The following is an 18,899-nucleotide window of genomic DNA, read 5'->3' as shown; positions in this document are numbered from 1 at the left end:
GGTTTTGTGTGTTTTTTTTGTGTTTGAATATAAGCTCAGCTATGCTAATTTGCGAAAACAGGTTTTCAACTTAAGGTACCTTCACACATAACGATATTGTTAACGATATCGTTGCTATTTGTGACGTAGCAACGATATCGTTAATGAAATCGTTATGTGTGACAGCGACCAACGATCAGGCCCCTGCTGGGAGATCGTTGGTCGCTGAATAAAGTCCAGAACTTTATTTCGTCGCTGGACTCCCTGGAGACATCGCTGGATCGGCGTGTGTGACACCGATCCAGCGATGTCTTCACTGGTAACCAGGGTAAACATCGGGTAACTAAGCGCAGGGCCGCGCTTAGTAACCCGATGTTTACCCTGGTTACCATGCTAAAAGTAAAAAAAAACAAACACTAGATACTTACCTACCGCTGTCTGTCCTCCAGCGCTGTGCTCTGCACTCCTCCTGTACTGGCTGTGAGCCGGAAAGCAGAGCGGTGACGTCACCGCTCTGCTTTCCGGCTCACAGACAGTACAGGAGGAGAGCAGAGAAGCAGAGCGCAGCGCTGGAGGACAGACAGCTGTAGGTAAGTATGTACTGTTTGTTTTTTTTTTTTACTTTTAGCATGGTAACCAGGGTAAACATCGGGTTACTAAGCGCGGCCCTGCGCTTAGTTACCCGATGTTTACCCTGGTTACCGGCATCGTTGGTCGCTGGAGAGAGGTCTGTGTGACAGCTCTCCAGCGACCAAACAGCGACGCTGCAGCGATTCGGATCGTTGTCGGTATCGCTGCAGCGTCGCTTAATGTGAAGGGGCCTTAATCCTATTCATAAGATATGTCTTCACACAACATGCGCATGTGTTAAATATGCTGGACGGAGTCTGAGCCACAGCTAAATTTCAATTATCAGCCAACCATCAACTTGACACTCAACTACTCCTGAACTGAAATTAACTTTTTGGACACCATCATTAAGCTGCAGAACAATAAAATAGAGACATCCCTGTATCAGAAGCCAATCGACCGTCCAACATACCTTAAATGGGACAGTTTCCATCCAAAACACATAAAAAACTCCATTGTCTACAGCCAAGCCATCAGATACAATCGTATATGTTCCAACCCAATGGATAGAGATGAACACCTGGGTCGCCTCAGAAATACCTTTTTAAATCAGGGCTACCATCCAAGAACAATTGAAAACCAGATTACAAGAGCCACCACAACCTTTACTACAAAAAGATGCCCGATTACAATCCATTCTTCCAGACCCCCCACTACTGTGTTTTAGGCAGCCCCCAAATCTAAGAAGCATCATTGTCAAGAGCTCCCTGTCCTCTCCAACAGCTGCAGGTACCTTTCCTTGCAATCAGAAAAAATGTAAAACCTGTCCATTTATAATGACCACAGACAAGATAAAGATCCCCAATTCACATCAGGACTACAAGATACCAGGTACTTTCAGCTGCGTCACTTCTAATGTGGTGTACCTAATTATTTGTACTAAATAACCAACTGGGGGTCTGTATGTGGGGGAGACAGGGCAAAAGCTTAGAACAAGAATGAATTCTCACCGCCACACAAGAAGAGAAAAAAGAATGGATCTACCTGTTGCAATACATTTTTGTCTACCAAATCATAACATTATGGACATGAAATTACTTGTGTTAAAAGGTAGCTTCAAATCTAAGAGAGACAGAAGAGTATGGGAATATAAACTGATGACGACCTTTGACAGTCTCACTGCAGGAATGAATGTGTCGCATGGATTTATGTCTTTTTACATCAACTAAGGAACTTGCCCCTCAGACCATGTGGGGTCATCACAACAGAAACAGACCTCAATCAGAGGACAATAAAACATTCCTTATCTAAGAACTGGCCCAATATTTATGGACATAACTGTTTATCACTCATGGTAATTCTGCTTCATGTCACCTGTCTTATCCATGTTTTTTTTTCTGTGCTATGTTGTGCATAAATATGTGATTCTTCAGAATTTCTTTTAGTCTTTGCCTGATGAAGAGACCTGTGCAGTCTCGAAAGCTTGCAATTTGTTACCATCTTTTCAGTTAGCCATTAAACGGTATCAACCACTGAGGACTCGCAATTCTAAATATTTTTCTATCTACTGGCTAACATGGTACCAAGATATATATCTTTCCTGTATTGAAATAAAGAATGAATTTTTTACTTAAAAAGGATTCCTGTGCCGGAAGTCTTCTATTTCTATTGTAAATAAGCACCTGTAATTTGTGTCACCCCCACCTTATTGTAGATTGTAAGCTTTGAAGAGCAGGGTCGGCATTATTTTTGCTTTAATTGTCTGATTATCTTAAACTTGGTAACTTTTGACTGTTTTATATGAGTTGGGGCTCATGATGCATTGGTTGTTGTGGTTGCATAACTCTGTGTCTATGTAACCTCCTCGTCTTCCTCCTCCTCTGCTGAGCTACTCAGCTGCATGCCTCTGGGTTTACACCTAGTGTGATGCAAATAAATGTATATAATTTATACAATGTGATTTTCTGGATTTTATTTTTGATATTCTATCTCTTAATGTTAAAATTAACCTACCCTTTAAAATTATAGACTGTTCCTGTCTTTGTCAGTGGGGAAGACTTACAAAATCAGCAAGGGATCAAATACTTATTTCCTTCACTATAGATTACCTACATTACTTGGAAGCCTCTAAACATGTTTCTCCTAGCTGTACTACAAGATTACGTATTCTCACTACATCCAGAATACACAACCAGAATGTTGTGGATTCCTGGATGAGTGGCCCAAATGTCACAGAGACCCATGAAACTTTTGTTTTCCTATAGCCACGACAGCACCCCTACGAGAGAGGGGATCCGCCCACCTTCCGGACAGGAACCTACAGAATTTAAAGGGGCGGTCCCCCTCACCACTCCAGTTTGGGTTCCTGTCCGGACGGCGGGAGCCTGCAGCAGCAGTCTTACCCGGGCCTCCATGTCTCCGCGCGGTATCTGTTAGGAACGGCGGAATCGGGGGCTCGGAAGCAGCGTCGTGGGTATCCTGCGTGCAGACCCCCCCTCGTCTGGCCGTGAGGAGCGCGTCCCAGGAGTCGGGCAGTGCCGTCCTGGTCCGCGGTTGAGCGCGGTGTGCAGCGTCCACACCGGCGCTGCTGAACCCGGAAGTAGTTGGTACGCTTCCGGGGTAAGCCGGGGGAGGAGCGCTGCAGCGCTGTAAAAGAGCGACGCCTACGGTAGGAGGCGCGCAACCATGTCCTCAGTAGGGGACGCCGAGCACCCTCATGGAGAGGGAACGGAACAGCGCAGTAAGAGCGGTAGCGGCCGCTCAAGGAGAAGCAGCAGCAGCGTGGTACGGGGGCAGCAGCGTGCGAGCGCCCCAGCGTCACATTTGGATCCTACTCCTCCAGAACCGGTATTCACAAGATCAGCCTTATGGTGAGTGTTAAATCAGACACCTGGTGCTGATATGGTCTGTTATTTCTGCTTTGTTTTAGGGAAAAAAGACCACAAAATCTAAGCACAAGCAATGTGCTCTATGCATGACACCAATGCCTGACAGTTATACCAAAAGGCTGTGTCAGGCTTGCATATCTCAGACCTTAGAAGAGGAAGCTCCCCTTCGGTCATCAGACCTTAGAGCGGTCATCAGGGAGGAAATTAGCTATTCCCTTAGAGGCAGCCGCCAGGAAAGGTCGGGCAGGGACATATCGCCATGATTTAGTCTGTCCCTGCAAGAAGGGGAATGTTCCCGCTCCTCATCTCCATCCTCCTCAGATGAAGAGGGAAGGCCTTGCTTCTCGGTGGACAACATGGACATGTTAGTTAAAGGATTCCGAGCTACCATGGGTGTTGCAGAGAGCAAGGAACCAAGGTCCGCACAGGACATAATGTTTGCGGGCTTGTGCCAGAGGAGTCGTAAGGCGTTCCCGGTGGTGGATACGGTTAAGACCCTTATAAAGAGAGAATGGGATAAGCAGGATAAGGGTTTCCTTCCGTCATCAGCTAAAAGAAGGTATCCCTTTGAAGATAATGAGCTGGCAGAGTGGATGAAAGTCCCGAAAGTGGATGCAGCGGTGGCTTCTACATCTAAAGCCGGTACCTTGCCGCTGGAGGACGTGGGCCTTCTGAAAGATCCATCAGATAGGAAGGCGGACATGTTTTTGAGGAAAGTTTGGGAATCAACTGCAGGGGTGTTTAAACCTGCTATCTCTAGCACGTGTACGGCTAGATACGTCATGGTGTGGATATCCCAACTGGAAGAACAGCTGAAGTCCAAGGTGCCCAGAGACAAGATGTTGAACTCACTGTCGCAAATACGTGAAGGGGTGGCGTATTTAGCGGACGCGTCAGTGGATTCTTTAAAATTGGCGGCAAGATCAGCAGGCCTCTCAAACGCTGCTCGCCGAGCCCTATGGCTTAAGACCTGGAAAGGGGATGCCCAGGCGAAAGCTAAACTGTGTACAATACCGTGTAGGGGTGAGTACCTGTTGGCCCGGTATTGGATGATATCCTAGCTAAGGCTGAGGATAGGAAGAAAGGTTTTCCTAAAGCTTTCAATCCTACCTTTAGGAATACCTTCAGGAGACGCTTCCAATACCGAAGACCTTACCACAACCGAGACTGGGAACCATCAGACCCAAAAAAGAAAGGTTCGGACTTTAATGCTTCGTCATCTTCCTCAAGAAGAAGAAGAAACTATCGTTAATAGAGATCTTCCAGTAGGGGGCAGGTTAAAATTCTTTTATGCTCAGTGGGCCAAAATAACTTCGAGCAATTGGGTTCTGGGTATAATCAATTCAGGGTTAAAATTAGAGTTCCGGGAAAGACCTTCTGAATTTTATATCTTGACTGCCCCTGATTCCTTAGACTAACAAAAGGCCCTTGAAAAAGAGGTCCAAATGTTAAGACGGAAGAAAGTCATAGTGGAGGTTCCAAAACATCAACAGGGGAAAGGGTTCTATTCCCCTTTATTTTTAATCTCCAAGCCAGATGGATCCTTTAGAACCATCATAAACTTACGGAGATTAAACAAACATCTAGAGTATCATGCCTTTAAGATGGAATCGATTAAAACGGCAACTAAACTTCTCTTTCCCAGATGTTATATGACAGTCCTGGATTTAAAAGATGCGTATTACCATCTGCCCATTCACCAGGATCATCAACAATTCCTCAGAATGGCGGTGCGCTTAAACGACCAGGTCAGACACTTTCAGTTTGCTGCAATGCCCTTTGGTCTATCTATGGCACCGAGGGTGTTTACTAAAGTCATGGCAGAAGTAATGGCCTATGTCAGAGAACAGGATACGTTAATTATACCCTACTTGGATGACTTCCTGGTAGTGGGGAATTCCTTTTGCCAGTGCAGTACTCGCCTAAATCATGTAATATCTTCCTTACAGGACTTGGGTTGGATAGTCAATATGGAGAAGTCAAGACTCGACCCATCAACAACTCAGACTTTCCTAGGTATTCTGCTGGATTCGGAAGTGCAACAATGTTTCCTTCCGGAAGAGAAAAAGCAGAGGATTGTGCACAAAGTCAGTTCGGTAACAAGGAAGCCAGATCTGACTTTAAGAGACGCTATGTCCCTTCTGGGATCTCTAACGTCCTGCATACCAGCCGTCCAGTGGGCTCAATTCCACACTCGAGTGTTACAGGCCCAAGTCTTGGATACAGAGAGAAGTCTTCAAGGGCAATTAGGCGGAAGACTCAGGTTGTCCACCGCCACTCTACACAGTCTGAGATGGTGGTTAAACAGAAGACATTTAGGGAAAGGAGTACGCTGGAGTGTAGTACCAGACAACACGGTCACAACCGATGCCAGTCCAATAGGTTGGGGAGCTCATATAGGAGATGTCTGGACTCAAGGGCAATGGTCTCTCTTAGAGGCTCAAGAGTCCTCAAACTGGAAAGAGCTCACGGCAGTGAAGAAGGCCTTACTCAGGTTGCTTCCATCTCTGCAGGATTCACATGTAAGAGTCCAGACAGACAACACAACAGTAGTGGCGTATCTCAACCATCAAGGGGGTACAAGGTCAAGATCCCTAATGAACACCGCCACAGACATACTCGAAATAGCCGAAGCCCATTTTCGCTCTCTATCAGCTGTGCACATTCGGGGAGAGCTCAACACAGAGGCAGATTACCTCAGCCGTCATTCTCTACGTCAGGGAGAATGGGTTCTAGATCGACGGGTGTTCAGACAAATAGTGGACCTGTGGGGATTGCCCGTAATCGATCTATTCGCAACGAGAGAGAACAGGCAGACCAGGAAGTTCGCTTCTCTTCGGGTGGCGGACAAGCCCTGTATAATAGACTCCCTTCAAATACACTGGAATTTTCCTCTAGCTTACGCGTTCCCTCCAATGTGTCTGATCCCGTTAGTCCTCAGGAAGATCAGGGAGGACAGGGCGAGAGTGATCCTGATTGCCCCCTTTTGGCCCAGGAGGGCATGGTTCTCGTTACTCAGGGCAATGTCTGTGTCCGACCCCTGGGTACTGCCGACCAGCCCGGAGCTTCTTTCTCAGGGTCCATTCAGTTACCCCAATGTGGAATCCCTGCATCTGACGGCGTGGAATTTGAGAGGGAGTTATTGAGGAGAAGAGGGTGTTCAGAGGCTCTCATATCTACCCTTTTAAATAGTCGGAAAGAAGTCACCACTAAAATCTATGCTAAAACTTGGAAAAAGTTCCTTGCCTTCTACCAAAATCCCTTTTCTGGCAAGGTTCCAATTCCGGCTATTCTGGAGTTTTTACAGAAAGGCCGAGAATTGGGCTTGGCGGTAAATACCCTTAGAGTCCAAGTATCAGCTTTGGGAGCGTTATATAACAGTGATGTGGCGGGAAATAGATGGGTTTCCCGATTTATCAGGGCCACTGAACGTAGTAACCCAGTGTATATTCCTAGATTACCACCATGGGATTTAAATTTGGTTTTAGACGCCTTAACAGAACCCCCCTTTGAGCCATTAGATTCTGTCTCCATAAAAAATTTAACTTTAAAAACAGCCTTCCTAGTAGCCCTGACCTCTGCTAGGAGAGTGAGTGACTTACAAGCTTTGTCGATAGACCCTCCTTATTTAATGGTCTTTCAGGACAGGGTAGTGTTAAAACCTGATCCAGCATACCTACCAAAAGTAGCTTCCAAATTTCATAGAAGTCAGGAAATAATTTTACCATCTTTCTGTGACAATCTGAATTCAGCTGACAAGCAGAAATATCACATGTTAGATGTCAGAAGAACTCTATTAGAGTACCTACATAGAACAGAACCATGGAGGCGGAGTAGGGCTCTGTTTGTTTCCTTTCAGAATCCAAGGAAAGGGGCGAGTGTAACTAAAGCGTCTATCGCCAGATGGATAATAGATGCCATATATCTTGCTTATACTGCTAAAGGCCAGACACCACCAGATGGCATCAGGGCCCACTCCACTCGAGCCATGGCCTCATCCTGGGCGGAAAGAGCGGACGTCTCCATAGACGTAATATGTAAGGCGGCAACTTGGTCATCTCCTTCCACCTTTTATAGACATTATCGCCTTGATTTATCTTCAGAGGCCAATTTAGTTTTTGGCCGTACAGTACTTAGTGCTGTAGTCCCGCCCAGGTGATTGATCTTTGAAAATCTCTCGTAGGGGTGCTGTCGTGGCGATAGGAAAACCGGTTTTTACGTACCGGTAATAGGATTTTACGGAGCCACGACAGCACCCGCACATTCCCCCCGTAGTTATTCACTGGTTTCTGCACCCTTTGGGGAAAGTGTGCTTGTTAAAAAATCACTCTTTAGTAGGTGATGGTATTTAGTAATGTTTAAGTATATATGTTTATGTACTAACTCAATGGCGGTGTCCCTTATACTCTGAAACACAAACTGGAGTGGTAAGGGGGACCGCCCCTTTAAATTCTGTAGGTTCCTGTCCGGAAGGTGGGCGGATCCCCTCTCTCGTAGGGGTGCTGTCGTGGCTCCGTAAAATCCTATTACCGGTACGTAAAAACCGGTTTTCACTTTTTATGGGATTGCCGGAGATTAGGGAATACTGGGCCTAAGTGGTTCAGTTCCTACATGACTACATGGGAATCTCCATCATAGATGACCCAAAGACTTGGCTACCATTTGATGACCCTGAACAATACCAACCTATTGTAGATAGATTGAGGTCCCGGGGGGCATGTGCCTGCCAGCAGCACAGGGGGGCATATAATAGTGACCCAGGGGGGGCATGTGCCTGCTAGCAGCACAGGGGGGCATATAAGAGTGACCCAGGGGGGCATGTGCCTGCTAGCAGCACAGGGGGGGGCATATAATAGTGACCCAGGGGGGCATGTGCCTGCTAGCAGCACAGGGGGGCATATAAGAGTGACCCAGGGGGGCATGTGCCTGCCAGCAGCACAGGGGGGCATATAAGAGTGACCCAGGAGGGGCATGTGCCTGCCAGCAGTACAGGGGGCATATAAGAGTGACCTGGGGGGGCATGTGCCTGCCATCAGTATAGGGGGGCATATAAGAGTGACCCGGGGGGGGGGGCATGTGCCTGCCAGCAGCACAGGGGGGCATATAGTGACCCGGGGGGCATATGCCTGCCAGCAGCACAGGGGGGCATGTAGTGACCAAGGGGGGCATGTGCCTGCCAGCAGCACAGGGGGGCATATAGTGACCCAGGGGGGGCATATGCCTGCCAGCAGCACAGGGAGGCATATAGTGACCAAGGGGGACATGTGCCTGCCAGCAGCACAGGGGGGCATATAGTGACCAAGGGGGGCATGAGCCTGCGAGCAGCACAGGGGGAACATAGTGACCAGGGGGGCATGTGCCTGTCAGCAGCATGGGAGGGCCATGTGCCAGCACAAGGATGGGGGTTATATGGATACCAAGATGAGGGACATATGATTTGTAAGACCGACACTGGCATTATAAGACAGACCCCCATTTATCATAAAAAATTATTTTTTTCTCTTTTTCTTCACCAAATTTGGGGGTGCGTCTTATAACCAGGTGCGTCTTATAAAGTGAAAAATACGGTATACACAACAGAGCAGCCCTAGAAAGCTACTAAAAATTTGGAGTAGATGGATTGAACCCCCCTAACTGCTAAACCGGTATGGAAGGGTGAGGTGGTGGCTTACTGGGGGAAGAGAGGAAGAAGGGCTTCCTTGTGGTCTGCCCTCTATCAACCTATATCACTAAATAGAAATAGACAAGCAGCAATAGCTATTACTTAGTGTATTTTGCATGATTTTGTGTTTTTGGGCAGAACTCTATAAGAAATGTTTGGAGATATTCTATTCAAGTACTCTGATTTGCGATAACTTTAACCCCTTAATGACAACCGAAACGTCTTTTAACAGACCTCAGATATGAGAATAGCCTCCCCATACAGGAGACAATCCAGCAGCTGGCGGCTGTCCACTATAGCTGACAACTTGCTGCATCAGCCACGATCAGTGTTTGCGCCGTCCAAATCTGTTTAACCCCTTAGATGCTGCTGTCAATAGTGACTACATCATTATAAATGGTTAACAGAGTGTGGGGGCTTCCTCTTTATCCCAATTGGTGCCCTCAGATCTTGATTTTGTGGTCCTGATGTTTGCCATGGCAATTCACAACCAAATAACGGCCTTAGAGTCTCACGGCTGTAGTAACCTGTTCAGAAGTTAGAGGCATTTAGGTGGTCAAAAGACACATTTTCATTTCTGTCATGCCACTTTGCATTAATTCCTGTAAAAGCAACTGAAGGGTTAATAAACTAACTGACAGCAGTTTTCAATATGCCAGGGGGTGCGGTTTTAAAATGGTATCACGTTTGGGGGTTTCCCAATATGTGAGACCCCTAAAGTCACTTCAAACATAGATTACTCCCAAAAAATAAAAATGTAAATTTCCTTGAAAAAATGAAAAATTACTGCTTCATTTTTAAACCTCCTAAAATGCTAACAAAATAAAATAACATTTTACAAATGATGCTGATGTAAAGCCGACATGAGGGAAACGCTATTTATTAATGTCTTGCTGTGGTATGACCATCTGGATTAAAGGGATAATCATTCAAATTTTGAAAATTGCTAATTTTTTTAACATTTTTCTCAAATTTTTGATTTTTTTTTATAAATAAAACACAAAACATATAGACCTAAATTTACCATTATCATAAAGTATAATGTGTCGTGAAAAAAACAGTCTCAAAATCACTGGTATTTGTTGAAGTGTTCAAGAGTTATTACCACATAAAGTGACACTGGTCAGATTTTACAAATTTGGCACCGTCACTAAGGGGTTAATACTGTTACTACGTACTAAATATTATATTCATTCCTGGTAATGATTGATAGGACAGCAAGACTTCTTAGTTTGCGTTATCCATAAGGTGTGTGATCCTTTCTATCTCCTCGATAAACTTTATGTGGTTTCAAAGCAGGAGTAGATGTGGCAGGTACCGGGCCTTACCTTATTGTGACCTTGGAATTTGGGATCCGTACTGTTGCTTGCTGCAGTGACGACCCTTTTTACTGAGGTAGGTGAAGGGATCACATTTCTTGGAGATTGCTTTACTTTGCCAGCCCAAGACAATGTGGGTGAAGGTCTTTCAGAAGACATGCCAGTCACGTCTAGAAAAGGCAAACACAAACAGGCAAAACTTTACAGCCCAATTACTATTATGCAAAAAGGTCTCAATCACATGATCAAGTGCTCCTCTTTACAGGGTCCTGAACATGGAGTCCCAACACCGCAGGGCTATCATGCCCACTATACAGTGTATTCCATATTGCCACCATAGCTGAAAACAGCTGATGGCTGGGGGCACCGGCTCTCCGTCCTCCACCAATCTAAGGGGATCCTAAAGATAAATGCAATAAAAGCCTGGAAAACTCCTTTAGATGTTGCATTTAGCAACCTATTTCCTGCAAAGCTACAAATTGTAAAGGATCCATTTTATGCCGATAAAAACCAAAGCTTCACCGATTCATAAGATCACGAGATTGTCTCTCTGGTGGTATATTCTGTATTTTTAGGGGTTTTGCCATAATTAGAAGCATAAGAGAATTTGTTTCTCCTACGGATAACATTCAGGTAATATGGTACAGATACAGTACAGATACAGTACCAATAATTCCTCACCCCTCCCTGAGCTCACCAGAATACTAGAGATGTGGGGAGACTAGGGTTACTAGACAGGCTCCTGATAAATCCGCTCTGCCTCACTTTTAGAGCGTTCGACTGGATTCATGATTTCTTGCAGTAATTTTCCAAAATTGAGACAAACCCACAGCATTTTTGGTGCAATTTCATACCATATCCATGATGTGTGAATTCTGCACATATGAGTTTACTGTGATTTATCATTATTATCATTTACCGGTATTTATATAGCACCATTAATTCCATGGTGCTGTACATGAGAAAAGGGATTACGTAGAGGGTTATAGATATCAATAACAGTAAACAAATTTACAATGACAGACTGGTACAGAGGGGAGAGGACCCTGTCCTTGTGTACTTACATTCTACGGCTTTGACTGTTATCTGATGACAAGAAAGATTATGACAGTCTGTGTGTAATATGAAAAGAACCAGGTGCTCCCATGTGTGAGCCCACTCAGGCTGCCATAGTGGAGCCATATAGAGCTCACCTCGCAATCACAGGTCTAGTAAAGGCAGACGGCAGCACTCGTCGTCAGTACCAGCAGGGATAAAAAAAAAAGGAAAAAGTCATACTAATAGATATTAACGATTGTGAATGGGGAAAGTTTCTGGATTTTGTGATGCCTGACGCTTTGTGACTGTGATGCCTGACAACTGTCATGTATGCCGCTTGTGACTGTGATGCCTGTCATGCATGCCTCTTGTGACTGTGATGCCTGTCATGCATGCCTCTTGTGACTGTGATGCCTGCCGCTTGTGACTGTGATGCCTGTCATGCATGCCGCTTGTGACTGTGATGCCTGCCGCTTGTGACTGTGATGCCTGCCATGCATGCCTCTTGTGACTGTGATGCCTGTCATGCATGCCGCTTGTGACTGTGATGCCTGCCATGCATGCCGCTTGTGACTGTGATGCCTGCCATGCATGCCTCTTGTGGCTGTGATGCCTGACATGCATGCTGCTTGTGACTGTGATGCCTGTCATGCATGCCTCTTGTGACTGTGATGCCAGCCATGCATGCCGCTTGTGACTGTGATGCCTGACGCTTGTGATGCCTGACATGCATGCCTCTTGTGACTGTGATGTCTGACATGCATGCCGCGTGTGAATGTGATGCCTGTCATGCCTGCCTCTTGTGACTGTGTTGCCTGTCATGCCTGCCTCTTGTGACTGTGATGCGTCATACATGCCTCTTGTGACTGTGATGCCTGACATGAATGCCGCTTGTGACTGTGATGCCTGACGCTTGTGATGCCTGACATGCATGCCTCTTGTGACTGTGATGCCTGACATGCATGCCTCTTGTGACTGTGATGCCTGTCATGCCTGACGCTTGTGACTGTGATGCCTGCCGCTTGTGACTGTGATGCCTGACGCTTGTGATGCCTGACATGCATGCCTCTTGTGACTGTGATGCCTGACATGCATGCCGCTTGTGACTGTGATACCTGCCATGCATGCCGCTTGTGACTGTGATGCCTGCCATGCATGCCGCTTGTGACTGTGATGCCTGACGCTTGTGATGCCTGACATGCATGCCTCTTGTGACTGTGATGCCTGTCATGCATGCCGCTTGTGACTGTGATGCCTGCCATGCATGCCGCTTGTGACTGTGATGCCTGTCATGCCTGCCGCTTGTGACTGTGATGCCTGCCGCTTGTGACTGTGATGCCTGCCATGCATGCCGCTTGTGACTGTGATGCCTGCCATGCATGCCTCTTGTGGCTGTGATGCCTGACATGCATGCTGCTTGTGACTGTGATGCCTGCCTCTTGTGACTGTGATGCCTGTCATGCATGCCTCTTGTGACTGTGATGCCTGTCATGCATGCCGCTTGTGACTGTGATGCCTGACGCTTGTGATGCCTGACATGCATGCCTCTTGTGACTGTGATGTCTGATATGCATGCCGCTTGTGACTGTGATGCCTATCACTTGTGACTGTGATGCCTGTCATGCCTGCCTCTTGTGACTGTGATGCCTGTCATGCCTGCCTCTTGTGACTGTGATGCCTGTCATACATGCCTCTTGTGACTGTGATGCCTGACATGAATGCCGCTTGTGACTGTGATGCCTGACACTTGTAATGCCTGACATGCATGCCTCATGTGACTGTGATGCCTGCCATGCATGCCTCTTGTAACTGTGATGCCTGACATGCATGCCTCTTGTGATGGTGATGCCTGACGCTTGTGACTGTGATGCCTGCCATGCATGCCGCTTGTGACTGTGATGCCTGACGCTTGTGATGCCTGACATGCATGCCGCTTGTGACTGTGATGCCTGTTGCTTGTGACTGTGATGCCTGACATGCATGCCGCTTGTGACTGTGATGCCTGTCATGCATGCCTCTTGTGACTGTGATGCCTGACATGCATGCCTCTTGTGACTGTGATGTCTGATATGCATGCCGCTTGTGACTGTGATGCCTATTGCTTGTGACTGTGATGCCTGTCATGCCTGCCTCTTGTGACTGTGATGCCTGTCATGCCTGCCTCTTGTGACTGTGATGCCTGTCATACATGCCTCTTGTGACTGTGATGCCTGACATGCATGCTGCTTGTGACTGTGATGCCTGCCTCTTGTGACTGTGATGCCTGTCATGCATGCCTCTTGTGACTGTGATGCCTGTCATGCATGCCGCTTGTGACTGTGATGCCTGACATGCATGCCTCTTGTGACTGTGATGTCTGATATGCATGCCGCTTGTGACTGTGATGCCTATCGCTTGTGACTGTGATGCCTGCCTCTTGTGACTGTGATGCCTGTCATGCCTGCCTCTTGTGACTGTGATGCCTGTCATACATGCCTCTTGTGACTGTGATGCCTGACATGCATGCCTCGTGACTGTGATGCCTGTCATGCATGCCTCTTGTGACTGTGATGCCTGACATGCATGCCTCTTGTGACGGTGATGCCTGACGCTTGTGACTGTGATGCCTGCCATGCATGCCGCTTATGACTGTGATGCCTGACACTTGTGATGCCTGACATGCATGCCTCTTGTGACTGTGATGCCTGACATGCATGCCGCTTGTGACTGTGATGCCTGTTGCTTGTGACTGTGATGCCTGACATGCATGCCGCTTGTGACTGTGATGCGTCATGCATGCCTCTTGTGACTGTGATGCCTGCTTCTTGTGACTGTGATGCCTGACATGCATGCCTCTTGTGACTGTGATGCCTGACATGCATGCCTCTTGTGACTGTGATGCCTGACATGCATGCCGCTTGTGACTGTGATGCCTGACATGCATGCCTCTTGTGACTGTGATGCCTGACATGCATGCCTCTTGTGACTGTGATGCCTGACATTCATGCCTCTTGTGACTGTGATGCCTGACATGCATGCCGCTTGTGACTGTGATGCCTGACATGCATGCCGCTTGTGACTGTGATGCCTGACATGCATGCCTCTTGAGACTGTGATGCCTGACATGAATGCCTCTTGAGACTGTGATGCCTGACATGCATGCCTTTTGTGACTGTGATGCCTGACATGCATGCCTCTTGTGACTGTGATGCCTGACGCTTGTGATGCCTGACATGCATGCCTCTTGTGACTGTGATGCCTGCTCCTTGTGACTGTGATGCCTGACATGCATGCCTCTTGTGACTGTGATGCCTGACATGCATGCCTCTTGTGACTGTGATGCCTGACATGAATGCCTCTTCTGACTGTGATGCCTGACATGCATGCCTCTTCTGACTGTGATGCCTGCCTCTTTGATCCTACCCTCAATCTGCTCCTTTGGGCAGCCACAGGAGATGAAACCAATGAGTTTCGCTCCAAAAAGCTCCCAGGCCTGAGCCTCACTCTGCTCACTACGGGATATTATGTTAGAGGAGGGTCCCCAGTGTCTGCCACCTGCACTGCAGTGGTGTAGTCCATGTGGCAGCGCCCCCTGCTGTTCGGAGCTGTAACCGCAGCAGGGCATTCCATGGAGCGTAGCAGTAGGGGTAACGTGCACGGTACGGTACCTACCCCCGGGCTGCACGGCAGCCATGTTTCGCACTGGAGCCTTCAGCGCTATCAGCCCGGCGCCCGGTCACTAGCAGACGCCATCTGATGACCACATTCCTGGGAATGTTACAAACCGGAAAAACAAGCATCATGCGGTGCAGGACGGTGGCTGTCATGTCGTCAGCACTGACAAAGGAGTGATGTCTCCAGATAGGCGGCCATCTTTGTGAAGCCTCTGGTAACTGCTCATTGCCTGTGCAGCTCCGGAAATATGGCCGTGTAGTGCGTACTGCTCAGGTTGAGCCTAGAGTGTATGGGCTCCTTCCTGGTTTCCTGACTGCAGCCCATACACTCTAGCCGGCTCACTGTGAAGATGCTAGAGTGTATGGGCTCCTTCCAGGTCCTGACTGCAGCCCATACATTGTAGCTGGCTCAGTACTGAAGATGCTAAACTGTATGGGCTCCTTCCAGGTCCTGACTGCAGCCCATACAGTGTAGCCTGCTCACTACTGAAGATGCTAGAGTGTATGGGCTCCTTCCAGGTGCCTGACTGCAGCCCATACATTGTAGCAGGCTCACTACTGAAGATGCTAGACCAGATTCAAGTTAGTCTGCAGTTAGCTATTAGATATTAGTTAGTTATTCGATTTTCATGTATGGTGAATTATACATAGAGTGGATATTGTTTGGGTAAAATTTTGATCAGGACTTTGAGACGTTTATTTTGACTACTTGTGGTCCTGGGTTATTCACATAAATCGCTTATGTCGCACATAAACGCACTCAATCGTACGTAAGTTCAATTTGAAAACAGGTACCCTTGACCACTAGTATTCAAAATGAACATATCAATGTCCTGAACAATATTTACCAAAAAAAATATCAACTCTATGTGTAGTTCAGAAGTTATTCACGTAAATCGCTTATGTCGCGAATAAACAAACGCACTCAATCATACGTAAGTTCAATTTGAAAAGAGGTACCCTGGACCACTAGTACTCAAAATGAACATATCAATGTCCTGAACAATATTTACCAAAAAAAATATCAACTCTATGTGTAGTTCAGAAGTTATTCACGTAAATCGCTTATGTCGCGAACAAACGCACTTAATCGTACGTAAGTTCAATTTGAAAAGAGGTACCCTGGACCACTAGTACTCAAAATGAACATATCAATGTCCTGAACAATATTTACCAAAAAAAATATCAACTCTATGTGTAGTTCAGAAGTTATTCACGTAAATCGCTTATGTCGCGAACAAACGCACTTAATCGTACGTAAGTTCAATTTGAAAAGAGGTACCCTTGACCACTAGTACTCAAAATTAACATATCAATGTCCTGGACAATATTTACAAAAAAAAATATCAACTCTATGTGTAGTTCAGAAGTTATTCACGTAAATCGCTTATGTCGCGAATAAACAAACGCACTCAATCGTACGTAAGTTCAATTTGAAAAGAGGTACCCTTGACCACTAGTACTCAAAATGAACATATCAATGTCCTGAATAATATTTACCAAAAAAAATATCAACTCTATGTGTAGTTTAGAAATTATTCACGTAAATCGCTTATGTCGCGAATAAACAAACGCACTTAATCGTACGTAAGTTCAATTTGAAAACAGGTACCCTGGACCACTACTACTCAAAATGAACATATCAATGTCCTGAACAATATTTACCCAAAAAAATATCAACTCTATGTGTAGTTCAGAAGTTATTCACATAAATCGCTTATGTCGCGAATAAACAAACGCACTCAATCATACGTAAGTTCAATTTGAAAAGAGGTACCCTTGACCACTAGTACTCAAAATGAACATATCAATGTCCTGAATAATATTTACCAAAAAAAATATCAACTCTATGTGCAGTTCAGAAGTTATTCACGTAAATCGCTTATGTCGCGAATAAACAAACGCACTTAATCGTACGTAAGTTCAATTTGAAAACAGGTACCCTTGACCACTACTACTTAAAATGAACATATCAATGTCCTGAACAATATTTACCAAAAAAAATATCAACTCTATGTGTAGTTCAGAAGTTATTCACATAAATCGCTTATGTCGCGAATAAACAAACGCACTCAATCGTACGTAAGTTCAATTTGAAAACAGGTACCCTTGACCACTAGTACTCAAAATGAACATATCAATGTCCTGAACAATATTTACCAAAAAAAATATCAACTCTATGTGTAGTTCAGAAGTTATTCACGTAAATCGCTTATGTCGCGAATAAACAAACGCACTCAATCGTACGTAAGTTCAATTTGAAAAGAGGTACCCTTGACCACTAGTACTCAAAATGAACATATCAATGTCCTGGACAATATTTACAAAAAAAAATATCAACTCTATGTGTAGTTCAGAAATTATTCACGTAAATCGCTTATGTCGCGAATAAACAAACGCACTCAATCGTACGTAAGTTCAATTTGAAAAGAGGTACCCTTGACCACTAGTACTCAAAATGAACATATCAATGTCCTGAACAATATTTACCCAAAAAAATATCAACTCTATGTGTAGTTTAGAACTTATTCACGTAAATCGCTTATGTCGCGAATAAACAAACGCACTCAATCGTACGTAAGTTCAATTTGAAAAGAGGTACCCTTGACCACTACTACTCAAAATGAACATATCAATGTCCTGAACAATATTTACCCCAAAAAATATCAATTCTATGTGTAGTTCAGAAGTTATTCACGTAAATCGCTTATGTCGCGAACAAACGCACTTAATCGTACGTAAGTTCAATTTGAAAAGAGGTACCCTTGACCACTAGTACTCAAAATGAACATATCAATGTCCTGGACAATATTTACAAAAAAAAATATCAACTCTATGTGTAGTTCAGAAATTATTCACGTAAATCGCTTATGTCGCGAATAAACAAACGCACTCAATCGTACGTAAGTTCAATTTGAAAAGAGGTACCCTTGACCACTAGTACTCAAAATGAACATATCAATGTCCTGAACAATATTTACCCCAAAAAATATCAACTCTATGTGTAGTTCAGAAGTTATTCACGTAAATCGCTTATGTCGCGAATAAACAAACGCACTCAATCATACGTAAGTTCAATTTGAAAAGAGGTACCCTTGACCACTAGTACTCAAAATGAACATATCAATGTCCTGAACAATATTTACCAAAAAAAATCAACTCTATGTGTAGTTCAGAAGTTATTCACGTAAATCGCTTATGTCGCGAACAAACGCACTTAATCGTACGTAAGTTCAATTTGAAAAGAGGTACCCTTGACCACTACTACTCAAAATGAACATATCAATGTCCTGAACAATATTTACCCCAAAAAATATCAACTCTATGTGCAGTTCAGAAGTTATTCACGTAAATTGCTTATGTCGCGAACAAACGCACTTAATCGTACGTAAGTTCAATTTGAAAATAGGTACCCTTGACCACTTCTACTCAAAATGAACATATCAATGTCCTGAATAATATTTACCAAAAAAAATATCAACTCTATGTGTAGTTCAGAAGTTATTCACGTAAATCGCTTATGTCGCGAATAAACAAACGCACTCAATCATACGTAAGTTCAATTTGAAAAGAGGTACCCTTGACCACTAGTACTCAAAATGAACATATCAATGTCCTGAATAATATTTACCAAAAAAAATATCAACTCTATGTGCAGTTCTGAAGTTATTCACGTAAATCGCTTATGTCGCGAATAAACAAACGCACTTAATCGTACGTAAGTTCAATTTGAAAAGAGGTACCCTTGACCACTAGTACTCAAAATGAACATATTAATGTCCTGGACAAT

The 18,899-nt window shown here is 45.2% G+C and overlaps 1 protein-coding gene across 1 annotated transcript in view; it reads right to left on the bottom strand.

Annotated features, from left to right (window-relative positions):
- The window catches only part of SECISBP2 (SECIS binding protein 2), a 79,219-nt gene extending 63,847 nt beyond the window's left edge, over nucleotides 1-15,372 (bottom strand). The window contains exons 1-2 of the mRNA XM_069762205.1: nucleotides 15,108-15,372; nucleotides 10,428-10,588 (exon numbers count right to left, since the gene is read on the bottom strand). Coding sequence (XP_069618306.1) covers nucleotides 10,428-10,588; nucleotides 15,108-15,129 — 183 coding nt within the window. The 5' untranslated portion in view covers nucleotides 15,130-15,372. The remainder of the gene's footprint in view (nucleotides 1-10,427; nucleotides 10,589-15,107) is intronic.
- Nucleotides 15,373-18,899: the final 3,527 nt, after the last annotated feature.

This window comes from Ranitomeya imitator, chromosome 1 (assembly GCF_032444005.1).
Source record: "Ranitomeya imitator isolate aRanImi1 chromosome 1, aRanImi1.pri, whole genome shotgun sequence".
Classification (NCBI taxonomy): Eukaryota; Metazoa; Chordata; class Amphibia; order Anura; family Dendrobatidae; genus Ranitomeya; species Ranitomeya imitator.
Note: the sequence above shows the minus strand (reverse complement) of the source record. Positions and strands in the feature narration are given on the sequence as shown.